General features: G+C 35.0%; 1 protein-coding gene across 7 annotated transcripts in view; it reads left to right on the plus strand.

Annotated features, from left to right (window-relative positions):
* PUM2 (pumilio RNA binding family member 2) overlaps window positions 1-17,279 on the plus strand; it is a 102,649-nt gene that overhangs the window by 26,802 nt on the left and 58,568 nt on the right. For all 7 annotated transcript variants that reach the window (XM_081797136.1, XM_081797134.1, XM_081797137.1 and 4 more), the window contains 5 exons: window positions 5,930-6,038; window positions 8,508-8,695; window positions 9,248-9,417; window positions 12,780-13,050; window positions 13,287-13,380. In XM_081797136.1, coding sequence (XP_081653262.1) covers window positions 5,930-6,038; window positions 8,508-8,695; window positions 9,248-9,417; window positions 12,780-13,050; window positions 13,287-13,380 — 832 coding nt within the window. The remainder of the gene's footprint in view (window positions 1-5,929; window positions 6,039-8,507; window positions 8,696-9,247; window positions 9,418-12,779; window positions 13,051-13,286; window positions 13,381-17,279) is intronic.

The raw sequence follows: 17,279 nt of genomic DNA on the forward strand, positions 1-17,279 counted from the left end.
TAGTTGGAAGAGTTTGGTTAGTTACTTGAGGGTGGAGGAAGTACACTTGATGTTTTTGGAAAAGAGACAAGCTGGGTTGGAATAGTATGTTGATCTAAACTTAAATCTAGGCTTTCTTAATGGAAATTTCAGATATGCAGAGTACAAGTAGCTAGGGTATAGACTGCCTGCTTTTTTGGGCAGATAGCAGTAGGTCAGTGCTTCTGTGACCTTCATTCAGTAGAAATGTATTTTTAAATAAGCTGTTACTCACTAATTAAGTATTTTTTCTTAACAGTTTACCAACTAATTCTGTTACCTCTAGGAGATAGATAAGAAACCTACTCAGGTTTCTGTCTCTGGGTTCTCTCTCCCACAAGCCTTTCTATCTTTCCTCATCTCACAGGCAGCAGGGAACCTTCTGGGATTTCCTTCTTTGCCTGTCTCTCTCTCACCAGTCTTCTCCTCCTTTCCTGACAGGTGAGGTGTTTTGTTTTTGTTTTATCCCAGAATCCATTCATTTTAATAAATTAAAAGTAGCCCTGAGTTTCTGGCTCTTCCGTTTTCTAAAATTGCTTGTTTATTTTTTTAATGTGACATCCTTTTTTAATGGATTGCCCTATTCTTGACTTTTTCTTCAAAAATAAAGTTTTCTTATGTCTTAAGTTGTTATAGATCTCTAATGTAGAAAGCACTGCATTACATACAGGACTGTTTTCAAATGTACTGGGTTTTGTAGATCATGGTATTCTGTGCTGACCCATCATCAGAAGGGCAGTCTTTTCTATTTGGTCATCCAGAAATGGGAACAGATCTGTATTCATCCATTCATAAACTCATTCTTTCCATATTTTTCCATAGCATGTTTTTGTCAAAAAACTTCCTGATTTGTATTACATCATATCACTTAAAAAGAGCAAAGCTCATTCATAGGAGGTTGGACTCAGTTTCATTAGTATAGTGTTTTAAAACTACACTGCAGGGGCACCTGGGTGGCTCGGTCGTTGTGTCTGCCTTCGGCTCAGGTCACGATCCCAGGAGCCTGGGATCCGGCTCCCTGCTCGGCGGGGAGCCTGCTTCTCCCTCTCCCTTGGCTTGCTGCTCCCCCTGTTTGTGCGCTCTCTCTCTGTCAAATAAATAAATAACATCTTAAAAAATAAAACTACACTGCAGAGGCACATACCTGTTGTTTTATACACACACTGTATGTTCCTGTTTATTTTTTAAATAGGGGGAAAGAGGCCCCTGCCTGAAATTCTTTAGGAAACCCAGAATTTAACTTTAAGTCACTGAATTAATGTGTCTTTTGGGGGGAGTATTCATAGCTTAGTATGATAAATAATGCCCCCTCGTTTCTTACACAATAATATTTAAAGAAAATTATGTGCTGAGATCCCAGGTGGTGTGGTGAAGTGGAATACTGGATAGGGGAGTAAGGAGACTTCTGTTTTCTCTGATCTATCACTAGTGCTATGACCTCAAGTAAGACTGACTTCTTTGGAGACAGTAATAAGAATAACCTTTTGTATGAATTACACATATCTCAAATGTTCTAGCTCTGATCTGATCTGTTAGGGATAACTAGAATGGAAACCAGCTACTTGAAGATAGATCATAGTTTTGTCTACATAAATCTTTGTCTTAACAATTCTACCTTAAAGTTTATCCACAGTAATGAATACCCACATTATATAGGCGGAATATCATGATAATATCATTAAAGTTTATTATATCTAGTGGTATTCTAATACTGGGAATTTTCAGAAGTACTGATTAATTAGACTGTGATTGAAAAGAACCATCTTCTATGGTAGTTAGGTGTAAAGAGAATGAACGTTAAAATTATAGAGATTGATGGGTTCAAATCCTAATGCAGCCATTTACTAGCCATATGTGTAACCTTGGTTCTCTTTCCTTATGCAGAATGGGACTGTATTAGGCATCTGTTCTTTGTTTCATGATTCTCCTACAATACTCAAATGGACTTGAAAAAGAAGGCAAATAGCTATAGACAAGATTTTTATAATGAATAATGTCATAGTTCTTAGCCAGTTAAATGTTGCTGGTCAGTATGTTAGTTATGTTTTGTTTTTTTTTTTTTTAAGATTTTATTTATTTATTTGAGAGAGAGAATGAGATAGAGAGAGCATGAGAGGGGGGAGGGTCAGAGGGAGAAGCAGACTCCCCGCTGAGCAGGGAGCCCGATGCGGGACTTGATCCCAGGACTCCAGGATCATGACCCGAGCCAAAGGCAGTCGCTTAACCAACCGAGCCACCCAGGCGCCCCTTACTTATGTTTTATAATATTAGAAGATTCCTATTTTTTGTAGTAAAGATACCTAATATTTATGTGTCTGCCGTGTGCTAGATACTGTTCTAGGCCGTTTACTTACGCTATTTCATTCTAACCTCATAGAAACTCTACGACAGTTGCTTTATTATCCTTACAGATGAGGAAACTGAAGCTCAGAATGGTTAACTGGCCTAAGATCATGTATGGTAGTGATGGAATGGTATAAACTCATGAATGCCTTGACTGTTTACAGTACTGCTTCCTATTGGAAGTGATGACATCTAATGTTTTCTGTTAAAGGATATTAGGAATGGAGAAGATTTGAGGAAGTTGTATGATTTGAAAAAATAAAGAAGTGTTGATCTCTTTTCTTAACAGAAGAGATTAAAGTCTGGAAAAGCACTAATCTGGGGTTATAGGGAATTACCTTGTGTTTTTTGTTCTCAACACATTTAGTTATTAGCATCTATGCCTCTCTTTTCTGAACTTCCATAGATAGTCATCTTACATCCTAATTTGCCCAGACAGTCCAGATACATATCTCTTGTCGGGCATAATTATTAATAGCACCCCCTTCCTCAAAAGTGTCCCAAGTTTGGATGTTTTATGAACACCTTAATTTAAAACACTGTATTGTAGACATAAAGCTTTTCAGATTCTTTTGATTCTTGGGATTATGTTAATTTGGTTGGTTATGTGATTTTATGTAATAATTTGTATTAAATCAGGTGTACCTCTAAATTCTAGTAGGAATTTATTATGTATTTTTGAGGCAGTATGCTAGGTTGTTGACTGATTTCTTTGATGATGGAGAGGGAAAGCCATAAATTAGCTTCTTGAAAGAAAGAACTAATAAAATGGTGGACAATTGGGGGATGAATTTGTATGTTCACCCAGTCATTTCTCGGTTGGAAGGACAAAGGTGCAGGTTGACAAATACTGAATTGCTTGACCTTGGTTTAAAGCTTTTGTGAATTACGGAACTAATATGAAGTGGTAGTGGATCATATATTTTACAGATCTTTAAGATCTGTTAGCCCTTGCTTTCTGTAATATTCTTCCCCATTTCTACTACAGTAAAAGAGTCTCCAGGGGCAAATCTCTGCTGCTGTTACAACCAGTGTACTGCCTAAATCTTTTTTGTTTGTTTGTTTCTGTTCTATCCTGAATTATTGCCTTCTCCTATATTTAGTTCATTTTAATTTAATTTATTCTTGGTCACAAACTAGTAGTTTCTGAAAGTATTTGGAATCAGTGTCTAAACTGTCACAAAAAGTTGTTTCTAGAATGTACAGGTCTTTGTCAGTAGAAGTGTTAATTTTATTAACTACTAAATTGTTTTCCTGTGCATGATAACTTATAAATGTTTGCAAAATGAAAAGATATTCATAGTATAGTGCTTGGCAGAAAGTAGGCACATTGCATAAGTGCTTAACATAGATTTTTTTCCCCTAGTTGTACAATTTGTATTTTAAAGCAGTGATATATGAGTTTCTCTATTAAAACACTACGTAGAACTTTTATCACAAAGGCTTTGGAACGGTTTCCTCAAAGAGTTTCTATTATTTCTGCTACCTTAGAAGATTAGTTTTAAGCCACTTCTGTGTCTATGATGACTGCTTCTATTAAGTTGTTAAAATTTTATTCTCAATTCCTTATTTGTTACTATTACTTTGATATTGAATCTTTTTTCATGATGTGTGGGGTAAAAACTTTTTATTTTCTCAGGAGCCATTTTTTTAATGGTATTTTGAAGGATTAAGTTGGGTTTTACTATGAATGAATGTTCAATTATTTATATCAAGCACAGTGTTTTAGTATTAATCAGCTTTACATTTTGTACATGAACCTTTTATAGTGAGATTTAAAAAAAACAAAGGAACAGAGGTTGCATTTGGCTGGGATCTTTATTAGAGCAGGTTATTGTTTAAAATGTCTGTGCACAAATCATTTGCAGCCCAGCCCAGTTCCTAACATGGAGAAACTTTTCTTTTTAAACTAGCGGAAGTTAGTTTCCTTTAAAATTAAATATATATAGTTTAGCAAAAAATCTGTAGATTAGGAACATGCCCAAATTGAACTTTTCCCCCTGCCATCAAAGCTGCTTCTGGTTTTTTGTTTGGTCAGTAATACTACATTTACCTTATTACCCAAATTTTAAAATTTTATCAATCTCCTCCCCGTTTGTAATCATATCTTACTGACTCTCCTAAAAATCTCTCAAACCATTTCATTTTTCAATTCTTTCTGTTAGTGCCTTATTCCAGTTCTTACCAACTTGGCCCTGTTGTAGTTCTGCTAAACTGATCTCTTTGTCTGTAGTCTAGGAATATCCATTATTCTTATAGCTTACAACTTGAGTTGTTTTCTGAAACACAGTATCACTCTTAACAACCTCTGTGGATTCCCTTTACTTCAAAGTAATGTGCAGTTTTACTTTAACTTGTCGTTAAGGTTCCTGAGGATCTGACCTAGAAAGCTTTCCCAGCATCAGCTTTGACATTCCCTCATCTGTTCATCATCTCATACCTTGTTGTACACACAATGCAATTTACTAGGTTGTGCCTTTGTTCATGATTTACTTTATCTTCCTCGCCTTCCACTCACACTTTCACACCCAACACACAGTTTTATTTCTCAGATCCAATTCAGGTTTTACTGAGTTTGTTTTATTACATTTAGTTTGTATGTTTGTGAGCTCTCTGAAAATAAGGTTACCATGTCCCTAAGGAGGCAAACAGGTAATTTAGTGTGATAAGTATAGTGTTAGAAGTATATACAGGTTTAATTATGACCACTGAAAGACTGGGTACCTAATTATGGGCTGAGAGGGAGGAGATCTGAGGAATGCTTATTTAAAATGCTAAATGCATGCCTCAGGAAACCAATCTATTGTTTTCAAACAAACATATCCCCAGTCCATCTTCTCTGAGTATCAGGGAAGGTAGAGAGGAGAGGCTAGGATGAGTGATAAAGTATCATTAGGAATTAGCCAAATGTACATTTTGAATAATCAGTGAATCATTGTATCAACACAATTTTTACGTGCTCTGTGTGTCACATATATGGTAGATAGAGCATGGGGCTTTTAGATTATTTCAGAAGTATTTGAGGTTCCTTTCTGTGTGTCTTCCACCATCCACAGGTTCCTGATTTGTAATTGATAGATTGCTAGCACTCCAGACCTAGGAAGAGTCGTGAAGTTATGAAGTAAAAGTGAAGATGTATTTTCTATCATGGAAGCTATGGCATAGGAGGTGATCCAAGGGCAGTAAAGGAGAGAAAGTAAAGGAGAGGTTTTCACCTTTTGTATAGATGTTTTTATTACCTATATTAAGAAATTTAGTAGGTTTTTTGAAAAAATTTATAAAGAAAGTCACATGATGGTAAAACCATTTCAAACATGTAGAAAAGTCAGAAGTGGACTTTGACTAGTGTTCAGGGTTAGAATTACTGGAGCCAGTACCCAAACATTAAGTGGGGAGTTATTTTATTATTAACAAGACAAAAATAGAAAATAGTTATCTCTGAATTTTCCTTAGTATTGAAAACTCACTTGTACATATTGGTGGTAAGTTCTCTTTCACCCACATGGAATTAGAATAAATTTGCAATTAGAGTGAAACTTAAATTAATATTTTTTTCCCTCCCAAATAGCTTTTGCCTACCAAAAAGTTTTGGGAACCTGATGATTCAACAAAAGATGGACAAAAAGGCATATTTCTTGGGGATGATGAATGGAGAGAGACTGCATGGGGAACTTCTCGTAAGTTATTGGTGTTAATGTGTGAGAATTATGAGTTTACTTGAATTTTTTGAAACCCTGCCTACCCCCAGACAGACAGTATTTGGAGCAAATTTCTGATGACTTCGTTGAAAATTTTATAAGTCATTATAATGTACATTTTTAATGTAAATTAACCCTTATCTAATGGTCTACTTAATAGTTAGAAGTCTTTGTCACAGTAAAATATTACTGGATGATAATTAATCAAATTAACTTTAAATTTTGAGTGTAAATTACCCGGGTGTTTCTTTATTCTCCCTTTGGCACCCCCCCGCCCCCCCGTGCTTTTTTTCTCTCTCGCAAAAATAAATAAAATCTTTAAAATAAAATTACTTGTGCTCGAAAGTAGACATGTTTTAATTTTTGTTTTGAAGGTTGAGTGCTTAATTACTTTATTTACCAGAACCAAATATTTTTTAAAGCATTCTGAAGCAAAACATCTTGAGCACAACATGGTAATGAGAGATTATTTTCAAGATGGATGGTTGGGAAATATTTTTGGTATGTTATATTTGGAGGACAACTTGTACAGGCAATAAAATATTTAAGCAACATTATATATTTCTTTTTAGTGTCAAGTTTGTATTTTTAATCTCTTGTGCCACTTCCTCTTGCAACTTAACTTTTTTTAGCTGTATGGATAAAATTTTGAAGATGAATATTAGTCTTTACCCAGAGATAGGAGGAAATTAGAAATGAATGAAAAAATTAGAAGTTATTTTGTTTATAGAACATTTATTGAATGCCAAGTATGTTACAAATACGAGTAAGATATTCCTTGTTCTAGAGGAATTGTTCTAAAGAAGAGTCTTTCCATGACTGCAGGAGACTTTATCATATAGTTAGTTTCTCTAACTGAATTTAAGGATTTTGTTTGACAGAGACACAGAGAGGGAACACAAGCAGGGGGAGGGGGAGAGGGAGAAGCAGGCTTCCCGCTGAGCCGGGAGCCTGATGCGGGGCTTGATCCCAGGACCCTGGGATCATGACCTGAGCCACCCAGGTGCCCCTCTAACTGAAGTTCTCTTTCTCACCCTCACGTTCATCTATTTTTTGCTGACTTTAACTCTTTACCCTTCGTATCACTTTGGGATTCACTCTAAGACTGGGAAGGATTAATTCTCCTTCTTTCTGTTTCCATAGTATCCTGGATCATTTTTACTGATGCACTTTTACTCTGTTGTGATTGCCTTAGGGCAGGGACTGTGTTGTTTGTTCTTGGATTCCCCATACATAGCACAATGCCCAGCATACAAGAGACCATAAACCAACATTTGTTTGAACTATGTTAATGAATGGGTAAATGAGTGAATGAAAAATATAATGACTAATCTCTTGTGGATAAAGGTACTGCAATGAAATGTTTTAATATGCTTTAACAAAAGTAGTAGTCATTTAAAAACATAAGAGTTCGTGAAGTGATGGCCGAGTACTACTGTGATAGTTCAGCCTGTTAAGGACCGGACCTAATGAGTATCCTGTGTGATAACAAATGAACCAGAGGTAGCTTATTGGTGCCTTAAAAAAACAATATTTGAATGTTGCCTCAAATGTTTTATTATATTTGTATTCCATTTGTTCTCTAATCTTAAATATTGCTTTTTTTCTTTTTGTCATAAAAATGTGTAGAAAAGTTATTCACACCAGTTGAATAATTTTTTGTTAAAAATAAATGGAAAACTTTTAAACTAGGAAGGGACATTTATTTATTTATTTAGATTTTATTTATTTGACAGAGAGTGCACACAAGTGGGGGGAGCTGCAGGCAGAGGGAGAGGAAGAAGCAGGCTCCCCGTCAATCAGGGGGCCCAATGTGGGGCTGGATCCCAGGATCCTGGGATCATGACCTGAGCCGAAGGCAGACGCTTAACAACTGAGCTACCCAGGTGCCCCTAGAAGGGACTTTTAAAAATAATCTTTAGGTGACAGTTTTTACACCAAGAGTAGAAAATTCTGTGATATTAACTGATATTTTCCAAACATATTTGTTTGTGTTTATAGTGGTACAGCCATGTGTTCTGAATCTGCCCAGTATATAACTATGAGCTTGAGATGTGCTTCTGCCAGTTTAGGAGTTCTTTTTATTCTTCTAGGTTTCTATTTTGAATTATTATGAATCATGAAGAAAGCTTTAATATTTTAACAAGATGCTTCTAGGTAGCAGAGCCTTCAGGTTAATGTTTCTGTCTCCGTTGACCTTTCTGGTTTGACTGTTCTTCATATCGGCTTTTACTTTTTTTTGTTAACCAAATGGCTCTGTCTGTATTCCCAAGAAATGTGCCCAGGCCAGTGAGTTTCAAGAGTATGAAAGCTTTTTATTAAGATTATAATAACATTCAAAATAAAACAGTATGCCGATTTTTTTTTTTTTACTTTATTAATTTATATAAATACATTTTGGTTAGTTTAAAAGTATAAATGTGTAATTGTGTTCTTCCTTCCAAACAGACCATTCAATGTCCCAGCCTATTATGGTACAGAGAAGATCTGGACAGGGTTTTCATGGAAACAGTGAAGTAAATGCAATACTGTCTCCGCGATCAGAAAGTGGAGGCCTTGGTGTGAGCATGGTAGAATATGTATTAAGTTCTTCTCCTGCTGATAAATTGGATTCTCGATTTAGGAAGGGAACTTTTGTAAGTATTTTGAATAAAGAAATATTTAATAATTAATGGTTATTTGGTTATCTTTAAGTCCATTTATTTTTTTGGCTCTTCCAGAGCTCAAGGAAATCTTGCAGTTATTGGAGCTCTGGTTTTCTTCTCTTGGCCACTTCTTGAAATACATGAAATAGTAGAACCAATGGGAATATAACCTTAGCCATGTTACAAAAATCAAGCCATGTTAATTACGAAACATAATTTGCAAGATTATAGTTGCTTATTCATGGTAGTGTTTGATGTGAAAGTAACTAAAAATCATCTGCATTAAGTAGAATTTTAATTTCATCTGTGGTGTTACTGCTTTTCCAGCACCGCTATAGTTAAGGTTGCCTTAGCCCTTCTGTTATAAATCACTGTTTTGTGCTCAATTTTTTGGCCTTTGATAAATTAGTTGATTACAAAATTAAAATAAGGTACAATGCTTTTATTGTTTACGTGCACTATAGCGCAGTTTTAGGTCACCTTATGGTGCCTTTTTTTGTGTTCTATTAAATATTCAGAATCAAACAGATTCTTTTTCCTCAGGGCACTAGAGATGCTGAAACAGATGGACCTGAGAAAGGAGATCAAAAAGGCAAGGCTTCTCCATTTGAGGAGGACCAAAACAGAGATCTTAAACAAGGAGATGATGATGATTCTAAAATAAATGGCAGAGGTTTGCCAAATGGAATGGATGCCGATTGCAAAGATTTTAAGTAAGACTTTAACTTTCTCAAGAAGAAAAGCATATCTCTTTAGGGATAATTACTACTAGTTGATGTGATTGATTTAGACATTTTCCAATTTTGGTTTATTTTATTTCCCTTTGTACCTTGTGTTAATCCAGAAGAAGATTTAATTTTTTTCCTAAGGAGTATTAGTTGATTGTGAACCTTTTTTTTTTTTTTTAAATAATTCTTCAAAGTAGTCTCTAAAACAGTGCATTCCATTAAAGAAGTAATGTTAGAAGTTGCTGTTACCTTTCTGCTCATATGGTAGTCTAAATTTTAACTTTTTCCTCCCTGCTAATATTTAGTGAATTTTAGGTTTAATCTGGTTTTTCTTGGCAAACTCCTTTCGGGGTTGCTCTTGAGCACCTTTCTGTGGAGTTTCCTCTTCCTTCTACCCCTGTATTGTATCCCCCCCAAATCTAACTCTTAATCTTGGAAATGAGGAAACATAATTACCTTGGAAGCTGTGACCTTTCTTCTTTAGTATATATGAATTTATGGTAATACTTAATATTCCTGAAATTATTCCTGAAGTAGGGAACATATTAGAGACTTCAAAAAGTTAACTTTAAGCTTAGAATTCTTTAAATTGTAACTTTTTAGTTGTCTCTTTACGGTAATTAAATAAGTATTTTCTTCTAGCTTTGATCTCAGATTAGGCAGTGTGCATTTACCTAGATATTAGGGATTTGTTTCTTCATCCTGAATTCCTATACTTTATACTTCATTAGTCAGATGTTTTGGGGCTTATACCTGAAAATGAGCTGTTTCTTTAAGATCTTGTGAACCATGAAATCTCAGTTAACTGAGTATAACCATATATATGGGTGGTATGCTTTTACATTTATTGCCTTTAATTATCAAAAGCAGAGTAAAATGCTTCTTAAAACAGTGCCATTTGTATCTGTTCTAAGTGCAAAAAAGCATCCAAAACCAGTAAACCTCTTTGATAAGAAATAAATTTAATGCTTTTCAATTTGTTTTAGAACCTTATCCTGATTTTACTTTTCTGCAATTATGTAATCTGAGTTTTAGTCAAGGGCATGTATTTAAAACTGAGTTGATCATGAGCCCTTCAGAGTATGCATTTATAATTGAAGTGTTAATACACCATTAACTATAGCAAGAAAATAGCACCACTTAATAGCGCAGTGCCTTTTTTCTCTTATATTCTCTAATTATTGCTGTATTAAGAGTTGTTTGTATGAAAGGCTATGCTTCTTCATATTATGAACTTTTACATTTTTTAGCATTCTAATTTTATTCCATTAAGTTTGGGGTATACATTTTAAATTGTTTATGAAATATTTTAGATACAGTATTATACTTCATAGTGTAAAAATGTTTCAGACTAATAGCTGTGGCCATACGGTCACTATGCTAACATATCACTAATATGTACATTAATTGATACAGCATCAGTATATAATCACTGGAGTGTAGAACTGAAAGGAAGGGAAGAACTATAGCAGGCTTTATTTTAAAAGGCTAATTTTATTTATTTTTTAAAAGATTTTATTTATTTATTTGACAGAGACACAGTGAGAGAGGGAACACAAGCAGGGGAATGGGAGAGGGAGAAGCAGGCTTCCCACTGAGCAGGGAGCCCGATGTGGGGCTCGATCCCAGGACCCTGGGATCATGACCTGAGCTGAAGGCAGATGCTTAGCGACTGAGTCACCCAAGCGCCCCTAAAAGGCTAATTTTAAAGAAGATCTTTCAGGTTTTTTTTTTCTTTCCATATATATTCTGAATGAAAAACCTTTGAATATTCACATGAAAAATTAGGTATTAAGGTTAAAGGGGAAAGGACGTAGAAATTTCTTCTAAATATTGCAAGGATAGTGGTTGATTTTTAAATAAAATGTAAGTTCACCTAAATATGTGGAAACCGATTCTTTTTTTTTTTTTTTTAAAGATTTTATTTATTTATTTGACAGAGAGAGACACAGCGAGAGAGGGAACACAAGCAGGGGGAGTAGGAGAGGGAAAAGCAGGCTTCCTGCCAAGCAGGGAGCCCAATGCGGGGCTCGATCCCAGGATCCTGGGATCATGACCTGAGCTGAAGGCAGACGCTTAACGACTGAGCCACCCAGGTGCCCCGTGGAAACCGATTCTTACAATTAAGTAATTTTATTAAGTAATTACTTTGTAAAATGCTCTGTACATGTTTGCAAATTTATCTTGATGTGAAGCTCCTGAACTTGGGTGCAGAGTTACATAGGTGTTAACAACTGGCACTGAAAACCAGGTAATATAGTTACTGTCATTTACTTAATGTACTTACGTTTGCATATACTGTGAACTCATGTTCCTCAGAACAAACTTATTTCTTGTGAGGGAAAAGATCTTGCATAAAATATTTTTGTAGAAGAAAAAACGCTGTAAATGAGGATAGATTATGTCTAGATATAAAGTAAAAATAAGGTTTAGACCATGAAGGATGTTGATAAAAAGAGAAGAGTCGATGCTCAATAAATTTTTTGAAAAAATTAAGGAGGCTTGTTAGTAGAGGAAGTTGATGTTTTATATGACATATACTTTTTTTGATGGGCATACTTAATTATTGGTAAATATGTTACAAATTTCTATTTCTTTTTGATGATTTTAACTGAAACAATTTTGTGTGATAAAGATGGTTTTTGGAGAGCTTCATAAAGGCTTTTCACACTTCATTTTTTGTCCTTACTTGAAACAATAAGCACAAGAAGGTTATGTCTTCAGTCTCCTTTAAGAAACTGAGGCCTGGAAGATGAAATGATTTGCTCAAAATTGTATTTAAAGACAGTCCGGAGTCAGCCTTCGTCTTAGTTCATGTCGTTTTCCATTGTATCTCACATTTTACACTCTGAAGTCATGAAGGCCATCCTTTATGGCTAACCCCCCCCCCCCCCCAAACCATTATTAAGCAAGATATGGCAAAATTCTGTGCTGGTAGACAAGACCAGGAGTATGGTAGGTGGGTTTTGGTTTTGAGTCTTCCCATGTTTGTCACTTGATAGTCTGCTATTCATACACCATTCATTTTTTCTGTGACTTGAGAAAAATTTCGGGTAGTCTAAGCCTTAAATTGTGATATTGGCTAATTTTCTTATCTGTAAAATTGAGTTAAATCTTGATGCTATTCAAATTAGAGAGAATGATCATTAGTAATATGAAAAAAACAAAACCATGTCAGTTCTTAAGAAGAAGTTAGGAAAAAAATGATGGAGTGGTTAGTGACCTGGGGTGCCTGATTTGCCCTCTGTATTTTACAACCTTTGTTTTTCATTATTTTCCTACTTTCCCATTCCAACTGTGACTGACTTACTACTTTTACTCATAAAGTCTTTGTTTTCTTTATACAGTCGTACTCCTGGAAGTCGTCAGTCTTCTCCAACTGAAGTAGTTGAGCGCCTGGGCCCCAGTACTAATCCCCCAGAAGGATTGGGGCCTCTTCCTAATCCTACAGCTAATAAACCACTTGTTGAAGAATTTTCAAATCCTGAAACTCAGAATCTGGATGCCATGGAACAAGTTGGTCTGGATTCCTTACAGTTTGACTATCCTGGTAATCAGGTACCCATGGACTCTTCAGGAGCTACTGTAGGCCTTTTTGATTACAATTCCCAGCAGCAGGTAAAGCATGAAGTTCCTTTAATGAAGCTCCTCTTAACTATGTACTGGTGTAGCCTGAAGTACTATGAGGCATTGACATGAATAACAGGAGTGTTGTTAAATACTTAATGTTTTATAAATAAAATGTTTTTATAGTTGAGAAAGTGATTAAGTGTTTAAATACACTATTCACAGCTTTTTAAATAGAAATGAAATGCTTTGAGACTAATCTTTATATTAAATGTTTTCTCTAATAGCTCTTTCAGAGGACTAATGCACTAACAGTTCAGCAGTTAACTGCAGCTCAACAGCAGCAATATGCATTAGCTGCAGCCCAGCAGCCACATATAGGTGAGTCTTTGTAAGTTACCATTTTGATGAGACTTAGAAAATCTTGGGTTAGTGTTTATTAGAATGCTTCGTTTTTCTTTTACTGAATGGTGTTATTTCGTTATGTTTTAAAACATCTCATTGAAATCAAAGAGTAATTACATGGCAAGAGTAAAGATTTAACTAGGGAAGAACTGTTTCTGATTATTGTATCCTAATCAAGGATATTTAATGAAAATAAAAATCTAAACTTGATGAAAGCTGGAGGCACATAAGTTTTTTTCTGTGTCAAGTTGAGAGTCAAACACTTGGAAATTTGGAAATTCAAATGTATGTTATATCTGTTATCAATCACAATGTTTACTTAAAAAAATCAGATTTCCAAGAAAATTCCTTAAAATATTTTCTTCTTTACTTCATTATTTGGTCCTTGACTTTTAGCCTTTAATGTGAATTATTATAATTACACATTTGTTACTGCTAAAGCATTGGTACGTGTTATCCATGTTGGGGTTTTATGTTTGCTTTTTAACTTTTTAATTTGAAATAATTATAGAGTCACGTGGAGTTGCAAGGAGAGTACAGAGAGGTTCCCCACCCAGCTTTCCCTATATAGCTACATCTTACAAAATTACAGTACAGTACCAAAATCAGGAATATGAAATTGATAAATGTATATATATGTGTTACATCACTTTATCACATGTGTAGATTTATGTAACCATTTTTATGCCTGATTTTAGCTGACCTTAATTTATTAACTAGTTTGAAAAGGTATGAATATTCCCCACATCATAACCTATGGAAGCAGGCTTGGGAGGGGGTGATATACTAAGTTGATTCTCTTCCCTTACCTTAGTACTGTTCTGTGTCAATCCAAGAAGGTCTCCTACATCCCAGATTTTATTTTTGGTTTTAATCAAAGGTGACCACGCATTTCTAGATGGCTTCTAATAGCAGCATGCATTCTTTGCCACCAGCTTCCTTTATCCTTATATTTAGTCGTTCTTATTAGAAATGTAGTGATTCCTGGGGGTACCTGGGTGGTTTAGTCGGTTAAGCATCTGATTCTTGATTTCAGCTCAGGTCATGATGTCAGGGTCATGAGATTGAGCCTCTTGTATGGCTCCACACTCAGCGCTGAGTCGGCTTAGGGTTCTCTCGCCCTGCTTGTGCGCGCATGTGTGCGCGTGCGCACTCTCTCTCTCTTCCAAATGAATAAATAAAATTTTAAAAAAGAAAAGAAATGTAGCGATTCCTGTCTACTCACAGACTAGTATAACCCTTTTTTGTTTCTTGAAGGCTCTAAGGTATGTTTTAGTATGTGACATTTTGAAGTTTTAAATTTTCTCCTCTTATTTGCTTTTTTAATATGAACTTTAGAATTTGCTTATTTATTTACTTCCAGAAGATTGGGTTTAAATTTTAAATTAACTTTGGGAAAATCTACATCTTTATGACCTTAAGTATTCTAACCAGGACATTGTATATCTTTACATTTGTTCAAGTTTGCTTTTGTATTGTTTATCAGTGCTTTAAAGTTTTTCTCATGTAAGTTTGCATATTCCTTGATAAGTTTGTTCTTAGGTATTTTATCTTTTGCTATCAATGTAAGTGGCCTCCTATCTTTTATTAAATCTTTAGATATCTGTGAAAGCTCTTGATTAGCAAATACTAAAATTTCTGAGTATATATTCTAATTGAACCATAATTGTGTTCACGGAATAAAAAAAGTGCGTATAATCTCTTAACGAGCTCTTTTGATTTGCTAATGTTTTATTTAGAATGTCTGCATCAATAATGTGTACATGAAATTAGTCCTTAAGTTTGTGTGTTTCCTTGCATTTTTGTCAGATTTTGGAATATGATCACTTCATAAAAACAATTTAGAACTATCCCCCCTTTTAATACCTTAAAGAGTATTTCAGGTAACATTGGACTTACGTTGTCTTTTAAAACTTGGCAGAACTTCTTTGTGAAGCCATCTAGGAAACCATGCACATAAATTTGAAAACCTGAATAAAAATGGAAATATTTCTAAGCATAATTTACCAAAATTGACTCCACCTTTTAATCTTTGTTCCATAGTTAAATATATTCATTGTTGACCATCAGTCTTATTATCCAGGTTTGCCTAGTCATCTCTTGGCTGGCTGAAAGCCCATTTTAGAACAGCATTGTACAATAGAAATATAATATGTGCCACATAGATTTTTAAATTCTTTGGTAGCCACATTTTTGAAAAGTTAAAAGAAATAGGTGAAATTAAATTGAATATATTATTTAACCTATTACATCCAAAAATGTCATTTTAAATGTGACCAATATAAAACTTACTAATGAGAAATTTAAATTTTTTTCTTCATATGAAGCTTTTCAAATCAGGTATGCATTTTTCCACTTTGAGCAGATGCTCAGTAGCTGTATCTGGTTGTAACTATCGTAATAGTGTGGCTCTAGAAGATTCTTCTAGAATGGGGATTGACAAACTTTTTAATAAAGGCCCAGATAGTAAATATTGTAATTTTTGCAACCCGTATGATTTCAGTCACAACTAGTCAACTCTGCTGTTACAGCACAGAAGAACCTTGAGTGACATATGACTGAGTATGGCCGTATTCCTATAAAATTTTACTGTGGATACTGTAATTTGAATATCATTATAATTTTTAGGTGTTGCAAATTATTATTTTCAACTGTTAAAAAATGTTAAAATTGTTCTTAGTTTATATAAAAATAAGTAGCAACCTGGACTTGGCTCATGGAAGGGCCAGAAAGAGATAATAGATACAGTAAGGGAGAGAAAGAGAAAAGAAAAAGGATTGTTTAGGTGGTTGGGAAATTTTTGTACTTTAGGAAATTGAGAGATAAGCCATAGGAGTAAATTAGAAATGAATCTATAGTATAGTCTGCAGAGGGCTATAAGAGGGGCAAACCAATAGAGGGCCTACACGCTACCAGGATTGGAGTTTGAGTCATGCTAACCATGTGTGGTAAGAGCACCCAGGTCACAAATAGAAATAAGACTTGGTTTGGAGACTTAACTTTATGATGTGTAGTTGGCAGTCTTGATATCACCTGATGGACAGGTGAGTGTAAGAGCTTCTCACAGATAGTATCGCAAACAAAATTCACAGTGTAAACAAGAAAGATCAGCCAGAAAGCAGTCAGTTGTGTAACAAAGAGTGGAATTTACACCCAAGATGTAGAAATAAGAGAACCTTAAAGTGGGCGCCTGGGTGGCTCAGTTGGTTAAGCGACTGCCTTCGGCTCAGGTCATGACCCTGGAGTCCCAGGATCGAGTCCCACATCTGGCTCCCTGCTCAGCAGGGAGTCTGCTTCTCCCTCTGACCCTCCCCCCTCTCATGCTCTCTCTCTCTCTATCTCATTCTCTCTCTCAAATAAATAAATAAAATCTTTAAAAAAAAAAAAAAAGAACCTTAAAGTTTCAGAAAGAACTTTTAAAAGTTGACTCACAATCTTAGGAGATAAAGGACTTAAGCCATCCAAGATCAGCGGTCTTAAAACAACAAAATGATGTGAAAACCGACCACTTCAGAGTTTTGTAAGTAAAAAGACCTAGGTGGGCTTCATTATTGAGTAGTTGTCACCTAGGATGAAATGAACTGGAGAAGAAAACTTAAGAGATCTCCAAGAACACTTAACCCATAGTAATTAGTACTTGGCAGAGAGGAGAGAAATTAGAAGCTAAGGAGTGGAGTCGGTAGTAACTAAAGATATGCAAGGCATAGAAGACTATAACTTTTCCTGATGTCTCAGATAAATGTGGACACATACATTTTGGAGAAAACTCAACATTATAAAGATGTCACTTCACCTAAGTTAATTTGAGGATTTAATGTATTCTTGGTTGGAATCCCAGTAAGATTTTTTTAGAACTTGAAAGTTTTTGATGTTTG

This window comes from Leptonychotes weddellii, chromosome 10, assembly GCF_054177405.1.
Source record: "Leptonychotes weddellii isolate Sample4059 chromosome 10, ASM5417740v2, whole genome shotgun sequence".
NCBI lineage: Eukaryota > Metazoa > Chordata > Mammalia > Carnivora > Phocidae > Leptonychotes > Leptonychotes weddellii.